This window comes from Halictus rubicundus, chromosome 15, assembly GCF_050948215.1.
Source record: "Halictus rubicundus isolate RS-2024b chromosome 15, iyHalRubi1_principal, whole genome shotgun sequence".
Taxonomy (NCBI): Eukaryota; Metazoa; Arthropoda; class Insecta; order Hymenoptera; family Halictidae; genus Halictus; species Halictus rubicundus.
Window position 1 is genome coordinate 6,863,017 of NC_135163.1, and position 18,172 is coordinate 6,881,188.

The following is an 18,172-nucleotide window of genomic DNA, read 5'->3' on the forward strand; positions in this document are numbered from 1 at the left end:
CGTGTCGGTCACGTCACCGGCTATTACCTCTTTGATCAGGAGACGACAATTCTCCATCACGCTGCGACGCCTGTCCGACGAGTTGCTCAGAATCTCATCGGACTGGTGCAGAGCGTCCACTATCTTACGCATCTCCTCCAGTTCGGTGACAGTCACCTCCAATTTCGTTTCTAATTCGGACCTGCAAATCATCGTCAATGTTCTATGCTGTCTATTCTTACTGTCGGTTTAGTGCAACGACTACTGAGAATTCAAAGAGATTAGTTTATATACCACCTTGTAAAGGTACCGAGACTTCACGAGATTTTTAATGTTATAGTTTGAGCACCGTTATTAGAAGCCTGAGCAGATGAAATGTGCTAAACAGTGACAGCATCAGTAACATGTAAAAGTACCCTGTCTTTATTGAAGCTAAGAAAATGATTGAGTACTTTCAAAAATGTACCTCCTTGAAATACGTGATTCCTGAGGCCATTCGAAGTAACTTTTTCCTTTGCAAAAACATTCGTAGAACATTTTTGCAAAGGAAAAGATCACTTCAAATGATCTCAGAAATCACCCCTTTCAAGGGAGTATAGTTACGGGACACTAATTTCTCGTAAAGTCATTCGTGTGCTCTCTCAATGTAGATCTACAGTTAGCGTTAGGTCCGCGAGAGTGAAATGCCATACTTCTCCTCTTTCAGCTCCTGGATGCAAGTGTCGTTGTCGAGTTGAATGATTCGCAACACTTTCAACAATTTCGTCAGGAGATTGTCCACGTCAATTACTTGATCGACTAGACCAACCGCGGGACAGTAATCCGAAGCAAGCGGACCATCGTTGGTACCGGTGTCGGATTCGCTGATCGAGTCGCAATCATCGTCCTCCTCGTTCTCCACCTAAAATATGGTGTCGCGGTAATTTGATATCTGGTTCATTCAGAAACAGAATCACTTATTTTTACATAAATAACAGTGTACGGATATAAATAGAGTCGACCATGCCTTTGGTGGAGAATTGAAGATGAAAGGTCCTTTCTACGGCTAGCTATCTTGGAAGCCCTAATCCCTTAAGTGGATAATTGTTTAATCAAATTGATGTTAATGACGCTCTGTGTGCTACGATTTTATTTTTGTTCCTAATGTTGTAATAAATCTCTTACGATGTTTTCTGAATAAAAAAAATTGAGTTCAATCTAATTTAATTTAAAGGCTCAATCTAGCACATCAGAACCTTGGAAGATCGCAGGAATCCAAGGTTATTTCAAGGTGATAGTATACTAGGTTGTGGAAGAGTTTGCTATTGCGAGATCAAGTTGTAAAATAATTATTCAACATCAAAGTAGGTACTTCTACATCCCAAAGCGGTGGAAGAATAATTAAATTTAAGAGAACGTTCAGATTGATTTAATGAAGAAGCAATTGATGGAGAGATAGCGATGGAAAATGAATATTTACCTTGCGACGATGCAAAATGGCCTGCGTGAGATTGGTGAGGCTGGAGCACTCGTCATTGGTGCGAGTCTTTTTGAGATTGCTCTCGTCGACGGTCTCCGGGAAGCTTAAAGCTCTGCGCAGAGAGTCGCTACTCGAGACCATGTTGTGCGAATAGGTGTCGGGCAGAGGAACATCCTCCAGCACGCTCTCCATCATCAAACACGGCTCCGTTTCGAAGTCGAGCAGGTCCGACGAGGACTCCATACTTAATTCTGCTTGGAAACAAACAATTTCTATCAAACAGCTATTTCTATCCGGTAAATTAATTAGCTGGTTTACAATACACTTTATAATATTTCTTCTTCTAGAAGTTCTTCTTCAAAACGAAATGGTCAAGCTATCATGTCTGGTACAATAAGTTATTAGTTATCACTGTTTAGGTGGACGACATTGATTCTACGGTTGTTAACACGAAGTGTGAACTTCGCAAGGCGCACCTTTGTACAATTGCTTAGCCGACTCCAACGTGGACTTCTTGTCGGCATTTTTCGTGGCGAAAGGATGGGTCGCCGCGTTCCGGATGGCCCCGATCACAGCGGAGACGAAGGAACCGCTTTTTGGACTAGGAGTGCACTCTTTCAGACTATGCTTGGAGCTAACAGGACTGGACTCGATGCTGCTGTTGCTTCTGCTGTACGCTTCATTGTGGTAAATCACGTCCTGAAAAGAAAAACACACGATTACCATCAGGTACACTGTTGCAATTTTTCAATAAAGCAAGCGAACGAGCGTTTACCTCGAGGTCCTTCACTGAGATATGGTAAGATGTGATCAACTGGTCTACCAATCCCTCTAACCTAGTTCCCAAACCGGAAAGCGCGACCGCAGCCCCGGAAACTGCGGCTCCTTGCGTGAGCAACAGCTCCCTGCTTCGTCGTTCGACAGCGTTCAGTTTCATGCTCATGGATAAATTTTCTTGTCTGCAATACAAACGAGAATAAAACAATATTGCGGTCGAGACACAGGAACATGCCCTTCCTCTTGCAGAACACGTACCGTCGTTGCTCGCTGATCCTAACTAGGTGCTTGCATTCTTCCGTTTGCCTTTCCAATTCCATCTCGCGTTTCGCTAGCATCTCTTCCTTCTTGGCGAGCTGGGAATTCGATCGGAGGATCAGACGCAATTAAATTTGTTCATTCAAACCTGCTACTCTTTTTTCTTTTTTTTTTTTTTTTTTACACCTACGAGAAATCTTTACAATTCCAGAATAGGACATTCGTAACTGGATATTGTAACCAGACTGCGGATCTTTATGCAAAGTAAAAGTTGTCTCAATTTGCAAAAACTATAAACCGATTATGAACCTACCATTGTAACATAAACAACCTCTATTGTAAGCATGAAATCATCTTCGGATTCTAAGGATTCAGTTATGACTCATTGCAAGTGTACATAAATGCGATTAACAAGAAGCCAGTTACACTCAGAGATTACAGGGGAATAACCAGTTTGTGTTCGAGAAAAATAAATATTTGTCGCCGTTAATGGTAGTGTAAATTTACTGTGGTTTCTAAGCTAGATGCAATCTAGCTGTTTGTTTTGAGAAAGACAAATATGTCCAGTGTTTTTGTTGGTACAAAGTAACCACAAATTAAGTTACTTTCTCCTATAATCAACTGAATATATAATTCTGTATTTTACTGATGAATAAAGAAGCTATTACGATACACGAAGAAAGGAAGTACCTCTGTCTCTGCCTCTTTCAGAGCCTCCGCCAGACTAGCTTTCTCCTCTTGAAGGAAGTCTTGCATCTCGGCTGACTCTGCTTCCAGCTCCTGTTGCTGCTGCAACAACGCCTTCTGAGCTGCCAGGCTCTTCTCCAAATCCTGAGCAATTCAACACAATGTTAGCCACAATCTAGAGACATAAATTCTCTAACCTTGAGGATACAATTGTCTATTTTTAAACACGTCTTACCCTGCTCAGCATGCGGCACAAGGACTGCAGATCTGCTATTTCCAACTGCTGACTGGCCACCACTTGTCCGGAGGACTGCAAATGGCACTCCAGCTCCAGGAAACTGTCGCTACCCTCTGCAACCAAGCATCGAGGGATTTTAAATCATCCATTCAGACTCTAGTTTTAAATTTTCTGATACTCGATTGCCATTACTTAGAAGAAGAGCATACCTGCGTGCTCCGACTGAGGAGTCCCAAGCATAGCGAGCACTCTCTGCGCGTTCCTATCAAGTTCCTGCCTAGCGAACGCATGATCCGCTTGCTCCTCTTCAAGCAGTCGTTTCACCTCGGTGATCTCAGCCTTGAGCTTCTCGTTCTCCTCCTTCTGGCTGCTAGTCTCTTCCGTTAACCTCTTCAGGTCGCCTTGCATCGCCTGCATGTCCTCCCACGTGCCCTCCGTCTGACACCCCTCGTGCAGTCTCTCGACCACTTCCGGTCCGGTGACCGCCGTCGGAACTCCCGACAAAGCGTTCTCTATATCCTGACCAGTTAGACCAGTTTGCACGCTAGTCTCGTGATAAATACGAGTCTTCTCTGCTACCTTGTGTCTCGGATAAGGCGGCAGACTCTTGTGAACAGAGGACTCCTTGCCGATACCTTTCTTGTCGACCTGTCTACTCAGACTAGCATCCCTGCTGCCCGATCTGCTTCTAGTCACCTTGTCAGTCTTCTCGCTGGGCTTGGGAATGCTAATCTTATTCCTGTTCCTCCTGGGCAGGGTAGCGTACGTGTCCAACGCTTTGTTGTCCGCGCTCATTGTCATTTTATCAGGCCTCGAGAGCCTGGATATGTCTCCACGGCCACTGTAAGGTGTTCTGGGGGTGCCCAGAGGTTTGCGGACCTCCTCGGACGGTGTGGAACTTGGGGTGCGGGCTCCTCTGGTACTGGAGCCGCCTCTGGACCTGCAGCTACCACCAAGACCTCTTCCTCGCTGAGCCAGGTCCTTGTTGATCTCCGTGGTCAACGCCGACGGCAGTGAATCCGGGATTGGTCGCGTCCTCGTACGAGGAGTCATAGACACTGATCCGGAACGGAACGACGTTGTTGAGGTTCTGTTGCTTGTTGGTGTACTCTCCAAGGTTGTCTCTTTCACCGTTGATTTCTCCCTGGACCTAGCTCTCGTCACCGGTTGCGTTTTGCTCAGGATGCTCCTTGGCATAGTGGTCCTCGGTTTGGACCTGGAAATTTTGTTTACCATTTGTCACGATCCCACAGTTTTAAGATCGAGGACTATTCAGAAATATGTTGACGACAGCATACCTTGTGGTAGCGGCAGCATAGTTGTTGGTCAGAGGGATCGGTTTAGCCCTCGCGTTTTTCTGAGCCTCCGCCGTGGTTGTCTTCTTCTTGGCCACGCTCGACGCAGCCACCGTCCTCTTCGTGTTCGTTCGGTTCGCTCTGGCAGAGACGCTGCCGGCGATCGACGAGCTCTCGCTGCCACCCTCGCTCGTGCCCTCGCCCCCGGTGGTTAGCCTAACGTCGTCAGGAAGGGTGGCGCAGGGGTCCTCGTAGACCGAGCAACAGCTCACTAAACTAGAGTCGCAGGACGCCTCGTCCAAGCCGCCGCAACTGCTCGCGTAGTCTAGGCTGTTTCTGCTTCGCACCTGAAGACGGACAATAAACCCAGTGCAAATTGGCCGTACGATTTTGTCGTCCAATTGTACATTCAATAGTACATTCAAGTACATTTAATAGTACATTCGAGTACATTTAATAGTACATTCGAGTACATTTAAGAGTACATTCGAGTACATTTAATAGTACATTCGAGTACATTTAATAGTACATTCGAGTACATTTAATAGTACATTCGAGTACATTTAATAGTACATTCGAGTACATTTAATAGTACATTCGAGTACATTTAATAGTACATTCGAGTACATTTAATAGTACATTCGAGTACATTTAATAGTACATTCGAGTACATTTAATAGTACATTTTTTACATCGACCTAGGTACATTTTATATTATGGCGAGTAGACACGTCATGGATAAGTACATCTTGTACTGTGACGAGTATACTCGTCGTAATACAAAATGAATGTCTTCATGACGAGTATAGTCGTCGTGACGATGTACCTTTTACATGACAATTATACTCGTTATGAAGAAGTACAACTTATGACGAGTATATTCGTTATGAAGAAGTACAACTTATGACGAGTATATTCGTTATGAAGAAGTACAACTTATGACGAGTATATTCGTTACGAAGAAGTACAACTTATGACGAGTTTATTCGTTACGAAGAAGTACAACTTATGACGAGTTTATTCGTTACGAAGAAGTACAACTTATGACGAGTTTATTCGTTATGAAGAAGTACAACTTATGACGAGTATATTCGTTATGAAGAAGTACAACTTATGACGAGTATATTCGTTACGAAGAAGTACAACTTATCACGAGTTTATTCGTTATGAAGAAGTACAACTTATGACGAGTATATTCGTTATGAAGAAGTACAACTTATGACGAGTATATTCGTCGTGAACAAATACATTTTCTATTACGACAAGTATACTCGCCATGAAGAAGTAAATTTTGTATTATGACGAATATACTCGTCACGAAGAAGTGATTTTCCTATTATGAAAAGTGTGTTCGTCAGGTAGAAGTACATTTTGTATTATTACGAGTATACTCGTCTTCGAAGAAGTGCATTTCGCATTCCGACGAGTATACTCGTCGCGTAATTACTGATTTTCGCGCGTATTACCGTGAATTGCTTTTCACCCAAAAGGAATGTCCACTTCGTTTTACACTGTAGTTGCACTCGTTTCGCAAAGTATCGAAGGAACAAACTACGTGACACTGTTTTCAACAGAATATAGGTGAAGAGGACGAAGGTTGAAGAAACCTGTTCGTTCGGGTGTACCGTTCGCGGCAGCCGAGTCGAGGGTAAAGGTAAAGGTTGTTAAATAATTGAACGGCGCAACGACCTGCGTTTTCGCGTCCCGATCGATCTTACCCTTGGCACTTCGGTGGCGCAGCCCTCGACGCCGCTGTCGCTGCCATCCTTGCTGTCTTTTCCTTCGGCAGCGTAATCCTTCCTGTCGACGGACAGCGTCGTCTGCTCGGCCTTGTGAGCCTCGAAATCCGTCACGTGGATCACGGTGATGTTGCAGTCGCTGTTCATCGTTCCGTCCGGGTCTTCCTCGTTCAGCAGCGTGCTGGTGTCGACCAATGGGGACGCGAGGTCCTCCGGGACCCCTGAATCCTGCCGCGCCACATTCTGCACGGGGGACACTACTTTCAGGCTATTGTCCTCGAGAGGCGTCTCCATCTCGAGGCTGGCTTGCTCGGTGCTCGGGCTGACGCTCATTTCGTTGGTGCCATCCTGCAATCACAATTCGGAAAACCTTCTCATCATTTCCTCCACACTCTATTCTCCTCATATCTGCGCTGTCTCTGGCCTTCTAATTAGCGAACTCCAGACCTTATGCATCTATCACGAAAATTACTAGGTACCATTTAAAATAGTATAAATATTGTCAACTTATTAGAATTATTATTAGAAAATTAAATTTTCCTTTGGCCCCTGAGGACGACATAAAAATCGTGCGACGTGCTATAGACGTCGCGTATGTACCATAAGAGTAATTATCGTCTTTTTCATTTCCAGAATAGGTACAGCGTTTCGGAAGGTTAGGCGAATCCGGTCGCGAAGCTCAATTTCCTTTTTCCTGTCCCTTTATCTCGGTCGGCGTGCGAAACGAAATCCCAGATTCGGTGTGAACGATCGATGACGTAATTGACCGGGCAGAGCAGCAGCATCGTCCATAGCAATCGGACCGGAAATGATGCAACGGCGCGACAACGACCGTCGCGGAACTAATCGATGCGAAATATGATGAACGATTCGAGAAACGAGAGCACGGACGATACTACTATAGGGGCACACGATGATGTCCGAGAGGAGAATCTGACGGACATCGGAGTCGATCGGGAAGCAATTAAAATCCGGATGCCTTGACCGTTGCCTCGCGATATTCAATTAACCGAGGAATAATATCCGCCTCGAGAGGCGTTTCCTTCTAGAATTTGCGAAAACGAAACACACTAATGGTTTTCGGGGACCCGCTGGAAGGTTGATGACGAATGCCTTGAGGAAATTCCCCTTGAATAGGATTAGGACAAGGGACCCAATTACTGAGAGGGTACCAATTACTGAGGGGGTACCAATTACTGTGTCAATATTAATTATACTTATTTTTAAAGCATAATAAATATTTGAAAAAGAGATATATAACATATATAGTAACTGATTTTAATAAAAATAGTTTAATATCTCTTTTTCAATATCCATTATGCTTTAAAAATATGTATAGTTAATATAAACAGGGTAATTGGCACCCCTACAGTAATTGGGTCCCTTAGCCTAAATTTCACAGACATATTTTTGTACTGTTTAAAAAACGTGGAATGAAACGGTGTTTAATGGCAAAATCCTGGATCTACAGAAAAATCCATTTGTGATTTAAGCTTTCAGTAGAAAAATGGTACCAAGGTTCCCGAACGACAACTAACGTTGCTCAAGAGGTCCCACAAGTTTTCGCGACGAATTTCTTGGCATGATTCATGGCCGCGCACGTGTGCATACACGTGCGACGAATTACGAACGAACGTTGTCGCCGAAATTACATAATACGGCCTGCATTTATCATTCGCTGCAGGCGTTGCTCGCCAAAGTTTTTCCTGTGGTCACGCGGAAAGTGAATTACCGAGGTCGATTCGTTCTACGAGCAAACTGAACTTCCTGAGATCACTATACAACGGTTCGATGAACTTCCGACTCGAAGCTGCCTCGACTCTGGAACCCCGAAATTTTAATCAACAATTATTTCGTGAACGGTAAGTTTTTAGCAGTTTAAAACATGAAAACAAATTTAATAATGTGGAAATTGTAACAGATTATGTTATGATAATGCTTAATGCTTCTTTGAAGCATTAATTATTATTAGTGGAAAGATTCAAAGAATTTGAGAATAACAATAGAAACTTTTTAAACTCCGTATATTCGTTTCTGTCATAAAAATCCGCAGTTTAATAGTAAACAATTTTGGTGTTCCGCAAGCGATTAATTACTAGCTCGAGCAACAATGTAGTGAAAAACGATGTTTAATTTACAGGATGTGCTTTGATTCTAACAAAATTTTCATTGCATAACGTGAAACTGTGTTCGCCATTGCGAATATTCTACACACACGATCGTTTCAGAGCCGTTTAGGCTAGCCTCCGCGCTTCCGTCCGCAATCATTCCATCTTAATATGTCGCGCGTTTCACGCCTCCTGCACCCTTCTGTCCCCTTCTGTCCCTCCCCCTTCTTCCGCGCAATTACGTATTTCAATAGTAATTGACGAAGAACGTCGCGTCACCGACCGGTGTTCCCCTTTCTCATTGGCGCGTTCACGAGCGATGAATCGCGTCGTACGCGATTCGAGTGTGCTTCCACTCGCGAGTGTGTGCTGTTATCGCACAATTATCACCCCTCTTCCCCCCCGCGAGCATGATCGAACGCTTAGTATCGCTCGCACGATTCATTCTCCCCGATAAACACCGAGAAAGTCATCAACTCGCGAGCCTTGCTCGTCAATCGCAAATGATCTTTGCCGGTAGGAGCGTGCGATGCACTGTCCTGCGCGGCACGAATCATTTCGGCTGGAATAATAATATAGTTAAATTCTTGGTGCCAAATTGCGAAAAAATGTACTTGTACAAAATGACATTGGCACCAAATTTCACAAATACAAAATAACATTTGTACGAAATGACAATTGTACAAAATGTAACAAATACAAAATGAAATTTATACACAATGGCATTGGTACAAAATGGCATCGGTACAAAATGTTACACACGCAAAATGACACTTGAACAAAATGTCACAACAACAGAATAAGATTTGTACAAAAATGGTATATGTGACGAAATGTTACAAATATACATATGATACATACATACGAACGTACAATTTCATGTACTGTACGTACATTGTGTACATTGTATACATTCAATATAATATACCTCGTGTATACTGTATGCTCGTGTTACCTAACAATCTTGAACCTGCATATTGCGAAAGGAATTCTTTTGGGACAGCTATTGTGTAAAGGAACCTATTGAAACCATTGTGTATGGTCTCAACCACCAGGGCGACAAGATAAATTTTTACGAATAAATAACCAGATTTTCTTTTATTCACAAATTTCGGGTAGTTTCTCTTTAACACGTTGAACGCCACGTCAGCCATATGTGACTGACGGAATTATTTGTGCAGGTTTTAAAATGAATTTTTACGTTGATATATTCATTGTACTAAACTTCATTAGGATCTGTAACATGCAAGAAAGTTGGAGGATTACTAGGTATCGTACATTTAATTTTTTGCATTTTTTATTTCAGCAAATAACTTACTTTGATTTTATGGAATTTTTGGGCTTTCTAGTGTGGCGTTCAAAGTGTTAATTATGTAGATCGAACGAATCCATTTTGACCCCAAGGTGGAATGGAAAGATACAACACGATTGACCAACTCGAATTCGTGGGAAGTCCCGGAACGAAAATATTCGAAAAATATCGTGGCGGTGCACGAAAATCGCCTTGTCGCTTCAGCCTTGAGATAGGAGAGTGGCCGCGATAATCAGGGCCGAAGAGTGGCCGAGAACTTGCAAACTGCCTCGTGGCTCGTGACTCGAGGCTGAGAGGTCTACCCGGGAAGTCCCGTGGCCGACGGAGAGGCCGATTGGCCGGCATGATCGCGCGCCCCCGGCACGACGCACACTATTACGGCGCCGCGACGCTCGGACCGGTGTTGTGTCTTCGGGACACTCGCGAGACTCGCAACCGAGCGTGGTTCGTCCACAGGATCCCCATAATCCGACAGAACCGATCCGAAAACCTGCAGACTCTAGCGCACCCGCAAGACTCGGCGACCGACACTCCAGTAGTTGATTCATAGGATTCACAAAATTGGGTGGAGGAACCTGAAGAAATTATTCGGACAAGTGGAGGAACCTGGAGAAATTATTCAGACAACTGGAGGGATCTGAGGAATTATCCAGAGAACTGGAGGGATCCGAGGAATTGTTCAGACAGCTGGAGGAACCTGGAGAAATTATTCAGACAACTGGTGGAATCTGAGGAATTGTCCAGACAGCTGGAGGAACCTGGAGAAATTATTCAGTCAACTGGAGGAACCTGGAGGAATTATTCAGACAACTGGAGGGATCTGAGGAATTATCCAGAGAACTGGAGGGATCTGAGGAATTGTTCGGACAGCTGGAGGAACCTGGAGATATTATTCAGACAACTGGAGGAATCTGAGGAATTGTCCAGACAGCTGGAGGAACCTGGAGAAATTATTCAGTCAACTGGAGGAACCTGAAGGAATTATTCAGACAACTGGAGGGATCTGAGGAATTATTCAGAGAACTGGAGGAATTTTTTAGACAACTGGAGAAACCTGGAGAAACTGTTCAGAGAACCTAGAGGGAGCTGAAGGAATTATTCAGACAACCTGGAACCTGGAGAAATTATTCAGACAACTGGAGGAATCTGAGGAATTTTTCAGATAACCTGGAACCGGGAGAAATTATCCAGACAACTGGAGGAATCTGGAGAAACTGTTCAGACAACTGGGAGAATCCTGAAGACCGAGGATCAGAGAGAAACGTGCCAGATCTCCCCCTCTAGCGAATCTTGATTTGAGCAATTTTATGGTTGCTGTTTGGGAGTATGTTTCTGACGACCCTGCCGAGCTGGACGATATTGGCATTGCATCAGCAATAGTGTTCTTGCGAGAGACATTTGTGGATAAAATGGATTGGTCTTCAGTGTGGAAAATTGTCGTGTCACTGTTCGAATCTTGAGCTACTGTTGGAATAAAGTAGAAGCGGCAAGAGTTGTGTGCGTGGAGCATAGTGGAGCTTATGTTATGGCGATTTTGAGGTATCTTGGCTTTCAAGAAGTAGTTGGCAGAACAGGTCCTTTCGATTTAAAATTGTTATGAGTTCTTTTATCGATGGAGTTACTGTTGAAGTGAAGGGGTACTGTCAATAATTATTTTAATGAAATAAACTTGTGATACTGAAGCGAAAAGTTTTCTACTGGTACCGATCCAAAGAAGAAAAAGAAGAAGAAGAGGACGAAGAGAACCAGTAAAAATCCAACCGAAAGACACAAGCTCTTCAAAATAATTACGAAGGCTCCATAAAATAAATGCAGACAGCTTTTACGTCTAGAAGAACAATAACAGGAAAACGTTCCCACGAGGAAAAAGTTGGAACGGGAAAGAACCAATGAAATCACCAGAAACTATTTCATGGTGACTGAAGAAGGACATCCCCCCGACTCCGATATCCCAATACCCAACTAGCACAAGATTTTACCGGGGAATAAACTATAGGAAATTGTTTAAGAAAACTGTGAACGGAGAGCATTTAACGGGAAAAAAAAATTCGCGAAACGAGGAATTGTCTCGCACAAATGATCGAGGCTGTAAAGGCTAATGGAGAAGAAGAAAGCTATCCGAAGGTGCTCGAGTTGAGAACAAAGGCAGTCTCTCTCGCCGGGGTAGACAAAGAAGATCTAGATAGATCACGTTGAATAGAGGAGGTGTTACTATAATCGATCGAAGACCGCGTAACAGGAAGAAGCCGGAAGAGCGGCGAGTCGAAATTGATATTGCGGAGGACCGAAGGTCGAGCAGAACATCGAGGACGTTTAGGTGAGTCATTTTTCGCGGATGATTTGACAGAAAAATTACAAGAAACAGTGCCAATATAAAATATATTCTCGATTATTTAACCAAACACTTCTCCGAATAATGCGCAGTTAAGGTATAATTGTGTGGTTAAATTAAAACTACAGATATCCTGCGTTGGCATGATGACGTTAAGTGAAATCATTAATTTAATCGGACTCCTATTTAGATACTCCGATCGCCATTTTTATGATTAAGATTAATTATCCAACGTTGAATATTTAACACGAGATATTTCAGTGGAAATTGTTAGGCAGCTCGCACTGTAAATAACAGTAAAAAAAATGAAAAGAGCCTGTAACTTTATGCTTCTTTTCTCAAAATAAAAATCAACATTCAATTAAATAAATAATCACGTTCACCTCTCTCCATGCATCGCGTTTGCTCAGTTTCTCCGGTTGAAATGATTCTGTTTATTTTTCCAGAGTCTAGAGCCCGCGCGGCAGCCATCTTGGACCACCGGCGAACCGGAAGTGGCCATCATCATCGCGTGGATCGTCGGGAAACCGGTGCAACGGTACAATCGATCGATCCCACCGAGAAAAACTGTACTAAAAGCGCGGTTACTCACGCGGTCGAGCAAGAAGTTTGGCCAGCGAGCGAAACGATCGATAGATCTTCCTCCCAAGAAAAAAAACGGGGTGCAGAGGCTGCGAGAATCGACCGGCGACTGTCGCAAAGTCGTAGACTGCACGAAATCGATCTCGAATCGTTGCATAAGCCGATTTCCAGCCGGTCTCGTGTTACCAGGACGATTCTAGAATTACCGAAAGACACGCGATATCGAAAATTCTTTTTTTTTATTCACGCTTTCAGTCGTATTCGTCAACAATCGGGTTTGTGTTCCGAATGAACATTATCCAATTTAGTGATCTATGAAAATTTAGGGATCGAGAAGCTCCGTTGCATATGTCGACTGATAAGATTAATAATACTGATAAAATTGATAAAATGGGTGCTGGGTCCGCCAACGTTGAGAGGATCCGCGGAGATGGCCTAAGCTTGAAGCTGCCGTCGAACGAACGGATTTTGGAAGTGGTCGGCGACGGATGTAGCATAATTTTAGCTGGCAATTCGGGCACAGTGCGGATAATCGGTGACGGATGTAGATTGAGGATCGATTCGAACATCGGAGATGTTGAATACGTTGGAGACGGCGGCAGAGTGCTTCTGGGTGCAAAGTCCCTGAAGAGCAGAGTGAAATATGTTGGCGACGGAGGCAAAGTGTCGGTCGACGGTGACAAGAGAAGATCCAAGAAGGTCGATCATGTTGCCAAGGAGAAAATTGGAAAAAATAGTGATGAAGGATCGAAGGAGACAATTAGTGGATCCTCCAAGACTGCCGAAGAAGAGGACAATAATTTGAATACGAAAAAGGAAGCAAGGTCTGCTGGGAGCAAAAAGGACGAACACGTGGTGAAAATTGTTACCATGCTGCACTGCGATCAGAAGGTTGTTACCAGATGGTTCGTGGATCCTGGATCGGTGGTTAGATCCTTCGACGGCAAGTTTGTGAAGGTTGAGACCAAGAGGAAGGAGAAATCGAAGGGAGAGAGGTGAAGGAGGGATTTTTTTGGTAGACACACAGACAAGATTCTTGCCATAATTAGAAGAATTAGGGTAGGATACTCTTGCCCCTGTTAATGCGGTTTTATACTTAAACAAACAGTAGAAGTGAACTTGAGGGAATAAATAGAGAAACTATCTTTTTTTGATTAAACTATTAATGTGTACGTTACAAAGGAAAATATTGCATTTTTTAACTCTGGATGGTAAACATTTTTCCAAAGATGCTAACACTTTCGACAGTTTATATTGCAGGACAATTACAGTATTCACATTTCCGAATTTGTTTCATAAACTTCGAAATGCCATAAATGCGTGAAGGTTCACAGTCCAGCGATAGTACAAAAGTATTTGTTGCATCTTGTACTTACGTATTCGCCGTGTACGCTAGTTTTATTATTTATTCGTAGGCAATGTAATTAATCTAATGTTTCGTGTTACTCCGTCGATCCTGATCTACAAGGGCGACAGTATTCCGTCGATTATGGCGTCGATCGTAAGTTCCTGCGACAAAGCCTTGTAGAGGACTGACCTCGCGCGGAGGATAATAAATTATATTTAAATAAATAACCATCGGACAACGAATTCGTATTCTAGTGAAATTGCTCCTTGACAATGTCCTTCGCTATTTCCTTTCCTATCAGCATACTTCTAACGATTATGCTAACGACTAGACGACTCCGGATTTTATGCATTTTTGACAAATAAAAAGAAGTGCCATTTGAAGTAGCGAAAAGATTAAAAGACTTTAAGAGTATTCACATATTATTTTCACTACATTAAAATTGTTATTTAAGTGTGACAAGTAAATGCACAATGAAGAGCAATCTAGTTCGAGACAATGCAGTTTCTAAATAATAGAAACGAAGGAACAATAATAATAGCCAGTAGTCAAGGATTTAGGTCTAATGCATTTTTAGGTGGGCGAAATAATTACTTGCAGCAGAAGGATGGCAGTCGATTAGGACAATAGTTGTTACGGTCGCGAACTATGCAACTGCCATATACAATGGGACATAATGACGCGGTATTTTTCATCGATTCCACAAAACAATGAAGATTTTCGTTGGGCAATCATGCTTCCTAGAAGTCGAGTGATGTTCGCGGGGTTTATCGGCGGTTCGTGACTGTTCGTAGTCTGTTTAGGTATAAAAATGGAATCCTGAGCTCGCTGTTTGGCTCCGTGGAAACGGTGTTAGATCGATATGTGACGCATCTTCGCATAAATCATCGATGTACTCCTTGGGTTCAAGATAGAAATGGAAATGGGAATTGTTTAAAAGATAGCTGGATATGGGGTACTAAATAAAAAGCTTAATTATAGGGTAAGGGACCCATTTACTGTGGGGTGCCAATTACTGTACCTATATTACTCATAGTTATTTTTATAATTAATATAGACACAGTAATTGGGTCCCTTGCCCTATTCCGTGACGGGAAAAACAATAACCACTGCATCATCATTGAATTAGAAAATAGCGAAGATAACAAATTATTAAAAATTCAAGACACAGAGTGCATGTCTTTATGATAATTTGTTAAACCAGATGACGTACGTAGATGATCAATGATGCACCATCAATTGGTCGAGTTATGAAAATAGCGAAGGCATCGAATGAAATTAAAAATAGGCATTGCATCGAATAAACAAGCTAAACGAGATACACAATGCGAGATAATTTTCTCTCTGTCGTCGTCTGACCAGGAGAAAAAACCTGCTCCATCGAGTCACGAAGTCGATTATGTCACTGGACGGGCTCTATTGTGTCCGGGAAGATGAGTGATGCTATCTGTCGCGTCCGATCGCAGAAAACACGTGTCCAGTGTAAATTACACTCAACAACAGGGCCTCCCACGTTTGTCTCATTGAGCCACAATGCACATTCGAACGTCATGATAAACGAAATTCGAGTCGCGTCACGGAAAGAAAGAAGTTGAATGGCACTTCGAATTTCCTTCAAAAGTCTATTCAGTCGCGAACAAAGTGCATCAAGAACGATATGCAGGTTGTCCCAAAAATGTTGCACTTCCTTGAAATGAATTCCTGAGGTCATTTGAAGTAACTTTTTCCTTTGCGAAAATCTTCTCCGTGGCTTCGTTAAGGAGTTATTAATGAAAAACGCCGGGCCAATCAGAGCGCGGCTACTGTGGACGGGTTCCGGCTCGGCCAATCCCAGCGTCAACGTTGGCTATAGCGGCACGCCGATTGGTCCGCGTTTTTCTTTAATAACTCCTTAAGAAAGCCGCGGAGAACATTTTCGCAAAGGAAAAAATTGTTTTAAATGATCCCGGGAATCACCTCTTTCGAGGAACAACATTTTTGGGACGCCCGGTATAATAGGATAAAAACCGTACCCACCGGAATTCCCCTAATCGCCGATCATATACGCACGAATCAATACGGATAAGAGAAAACAAGATAAATCCAAACCTTTGAAAGGGGACGATGATTTCGATGATTTCGACGATTTCCTCGAGCTCTCTGAACCATTCCCGGACAATGTCACTCTGATTAGGCGAACGCGATGTTGCATGCGACAAAGTGCAAATCCGGGATGTTCGACGCTTTTAAAGAGACTCGGGACACGATCGATCCGGGTTCTTATCTTATCGGGCACGAGCCAATGTCAAGTTCGAAATTTCGGAGAAACCTTCTGCGTCCTCGTCCGGTCGAGGGACGCTTAATTAATATTGGTCGGGCGAATTGCGCACAGGATGTTCCTTCATTAACGCGCCACCGCCGTCATTTATTTCGCTAACAGTCTGTACCGGTCGTGATGTTTCAGTGAATTCAACGCACTCTTCCTGGAAAGTGCGAATTTAAAAAATGTGCAAAGAAAGTTCACGATTGCAGCAGTCACTCGCGACTTTCTGTACTACTGTTTATATAATATATTAATATACAATATTTTCTGATTTTTTTACTTTATTTCAACCATGCGGCTCAGAAATATTGTTTAAAGGAATTTCTGCGTTTTCCTTCGTCTGGTTTGAACAGAACAGAAATTGGATTTTTTAGTTTGTGAAATGGCCCCCGCCTGCTCACGACGAGCGAATCCAGTGGCCCGCGGCGCCATTTGGTCATTCGGTCATTCAGCGGTCATTTGGTAATTCGGTCATTCTGCGGTCATTTGGTAATTCGGTCATTCTGCGGTCATTTGGTAATTCGGTCATTCGGCGGTCATTTGGTAATTCGGTCATTCGGCGGTCATTTGGTAATTCTGTCATTCGGCGGTCATTTAGTCATTCGGTCATTCGGCGTTCATTTAGTCATTCGGCGATCATTTGGTCATTCGGCGATCATTTGGTCACTCGGCGATCATTTGGTCATTCGGCGATCATTTGGTCATTCGGCGATCATTTGGTCATTCGGTCATGCGGCGGTCATTTGGTCACTCGGAACCAGCTTTTAATCCACGGAAAGTTTAGTCTTCTGCTTCGCAATGGAGGTCAACCGTTTCGAGGATCGTTACACGAGGTCTCTTGCACATGGAAATTCAGTTCCCTTCGTTAAACATACCGGTCCGCGCGAATACGAAGAGCGAAAATTTCGGCGAGCCACTCTTCTTCCACTGTTTTTCCCCGGGCAGACGAGTGCCTCGAATCGCGACCCGGAAAACTTGTTTGAGGACGCACCGAGGATTCGGGACGAGCATGTTTGAATGACTTTGGTCGTTACGCGCGATTCTTTCGGTTTCTACAGGGTGCTCCAAAGTTGACTAAATGTTTTTAGTTTTTCCGAGCATAAAAATAAAATAGACAAGACAGGTAATCGTAACTCAGATTTTGTTCATGAACGAGATTATTGCGTTATTGTTTGTTTGCAATGTTGTATTCTACATTATACAGGGAGGTTCAAATTTTATGGGATGCTTGAACTTCGGGGCTCAAAGATATTTGATAATGGATCATTCCATATGACGTTGTTTAGTATGTAGAAGATTGTTCGATTTTATGTATGTGATCGTGGTATTTCTAAATTGTACAGGGAGGTTCAAATTTGGCGGACCGTGTTTCTTGTGGTGCAGAATCATTTAAAAATAAATAATGTTGTGTTAGATACTGTCCCGAATCTGCGAGTTAGATTGTTGCATTTTTGTACGCACTAGTGGTGCATCTAAATTGTACAGGGAGATTCAAAGTTGGAAATCCATAGGTACCTAAACTGCCGAATTCTCCAAACAAACAATAATTGTATCTCGGTCATAAAATTACGTAGACGGGATCATTGTACTGTACCGTGGAGTCTACGTCTACGGGAGGGACGATTGTCCCTCGTCTACAGCTTGATTCAAAACAAACGTACATCTGCGTGCAAATCGACCTACAATCTTTCTGGTTGCCACAAACGGTTCCCGAACAGACGACAGACGCGACAAACCCATTGTACCGTGGAGTCTA

The 18,172-nt window shown here is 43.2% G+C and overlaps 2 protein-coding genes and 1 long non-coding RNA gene across 5 annotated transcripts in view; 1 reads left to right on the top strand and 2 right to left on the bottom strand.

Annotated features, from left to right (window-relative positions):
- Positions 1 to 18,172, bottom strand: part of Corn (microtubule-binding protein cornetto) — a 48,420-nt gene that overhangs the window by 2,659 nt on the left and 27,589 nt on the right. For all 3 annotated transcript variants that reach the window (XM_076801420.1, XM_076801421.1, XM_076801419.1), the window contains 11 exons: positions 6,412 to 6,780; positions 4,697 to 5,040; positions 3,608 to 4,614; positions 3,396 to 3,511; positions 3,164 to 3,304; positions 2,474 to 2,571; positions 2,214 to 2,397; positions 1,915 to 2,137; positions 1,439 to 1,689; positions 672 to 880; positions 28 to 181 (listed from right to left, as the gene is read on the bottom strand). In XM_076801420.1, coding sequence (XP_076657535.1) covers positions 28 to 181; positions 672 to 880; positions 1,439 to 1,689; positions 1,915 to 2,137; positions 2,214 to 2,397; positions 2,474 to 2,571; positions 3,164 to 3,304; positions 3,396 to 3,511; positions 3,608 to 4,614; positions 4,697 to 5,040; positions 6,412 to 6,765 — 3,081 coding nt within the window. In that variant the 5' untranslated portion in view covers positions 6,766 to 6,780. The remainder of the gene's footprint in view (positions 1 to 27; positions 182 to 671; positions 881 to 1,438; positions 1,690 to 1,914; positions 2,138 to 2,213; positions 2,398 to 2,473; positions 2,572 to 3,163; positions 3,305 to 3,395; positions 3,512 to 3,607; positions 4,615 to 4,696; positions 5,041 to 6,411; positions 6,781 to 18,172) is intronic.
- LOC143361364 (uncharacterized) lies at positions 10,082 to 11,019 on the bottom strand. Its single transcript, XR_013083441.1, has 3 exons — positions 10,968 to 11,019; positions 10,794 to 10,855; positions 10,082 to 10,763 (listed from the first exon to the last, which is right to left on the bottom strand). It is a non-coding gene; the product is annotated as an uncharacterized LOC143361364 (long non-coding RNA).
- On the top strand, positions 11,532 to 14,373 carry LOC143361363 (uncharacterized). Its single transcript, XM_076800701.1, has 2 exons — positions 11,532 to 12,169; positions 12,631 to 14,373. Exon 2 carries the CDS (start codon positions 13,115 to 13,117, stop codon positions 13,763 to 13,765), a length of 651 nt encoding a protein of 216 aa, XP_076656816.1. The 5' UTR covers positions 11,532 to 12,169; positions 12,631 to 13,114; the 3' UTR covers positions 13,766 to 14,373.

What these genes read in the sequence shown, in the direction of transcription:
- LOC143361363 (XM_076800701.1), top strand. Translation starts at nt 13,115, where the DNA reads ATGTCGACTGATAAGATTAATAATACTGATAAAATTGATAAAATGGGT.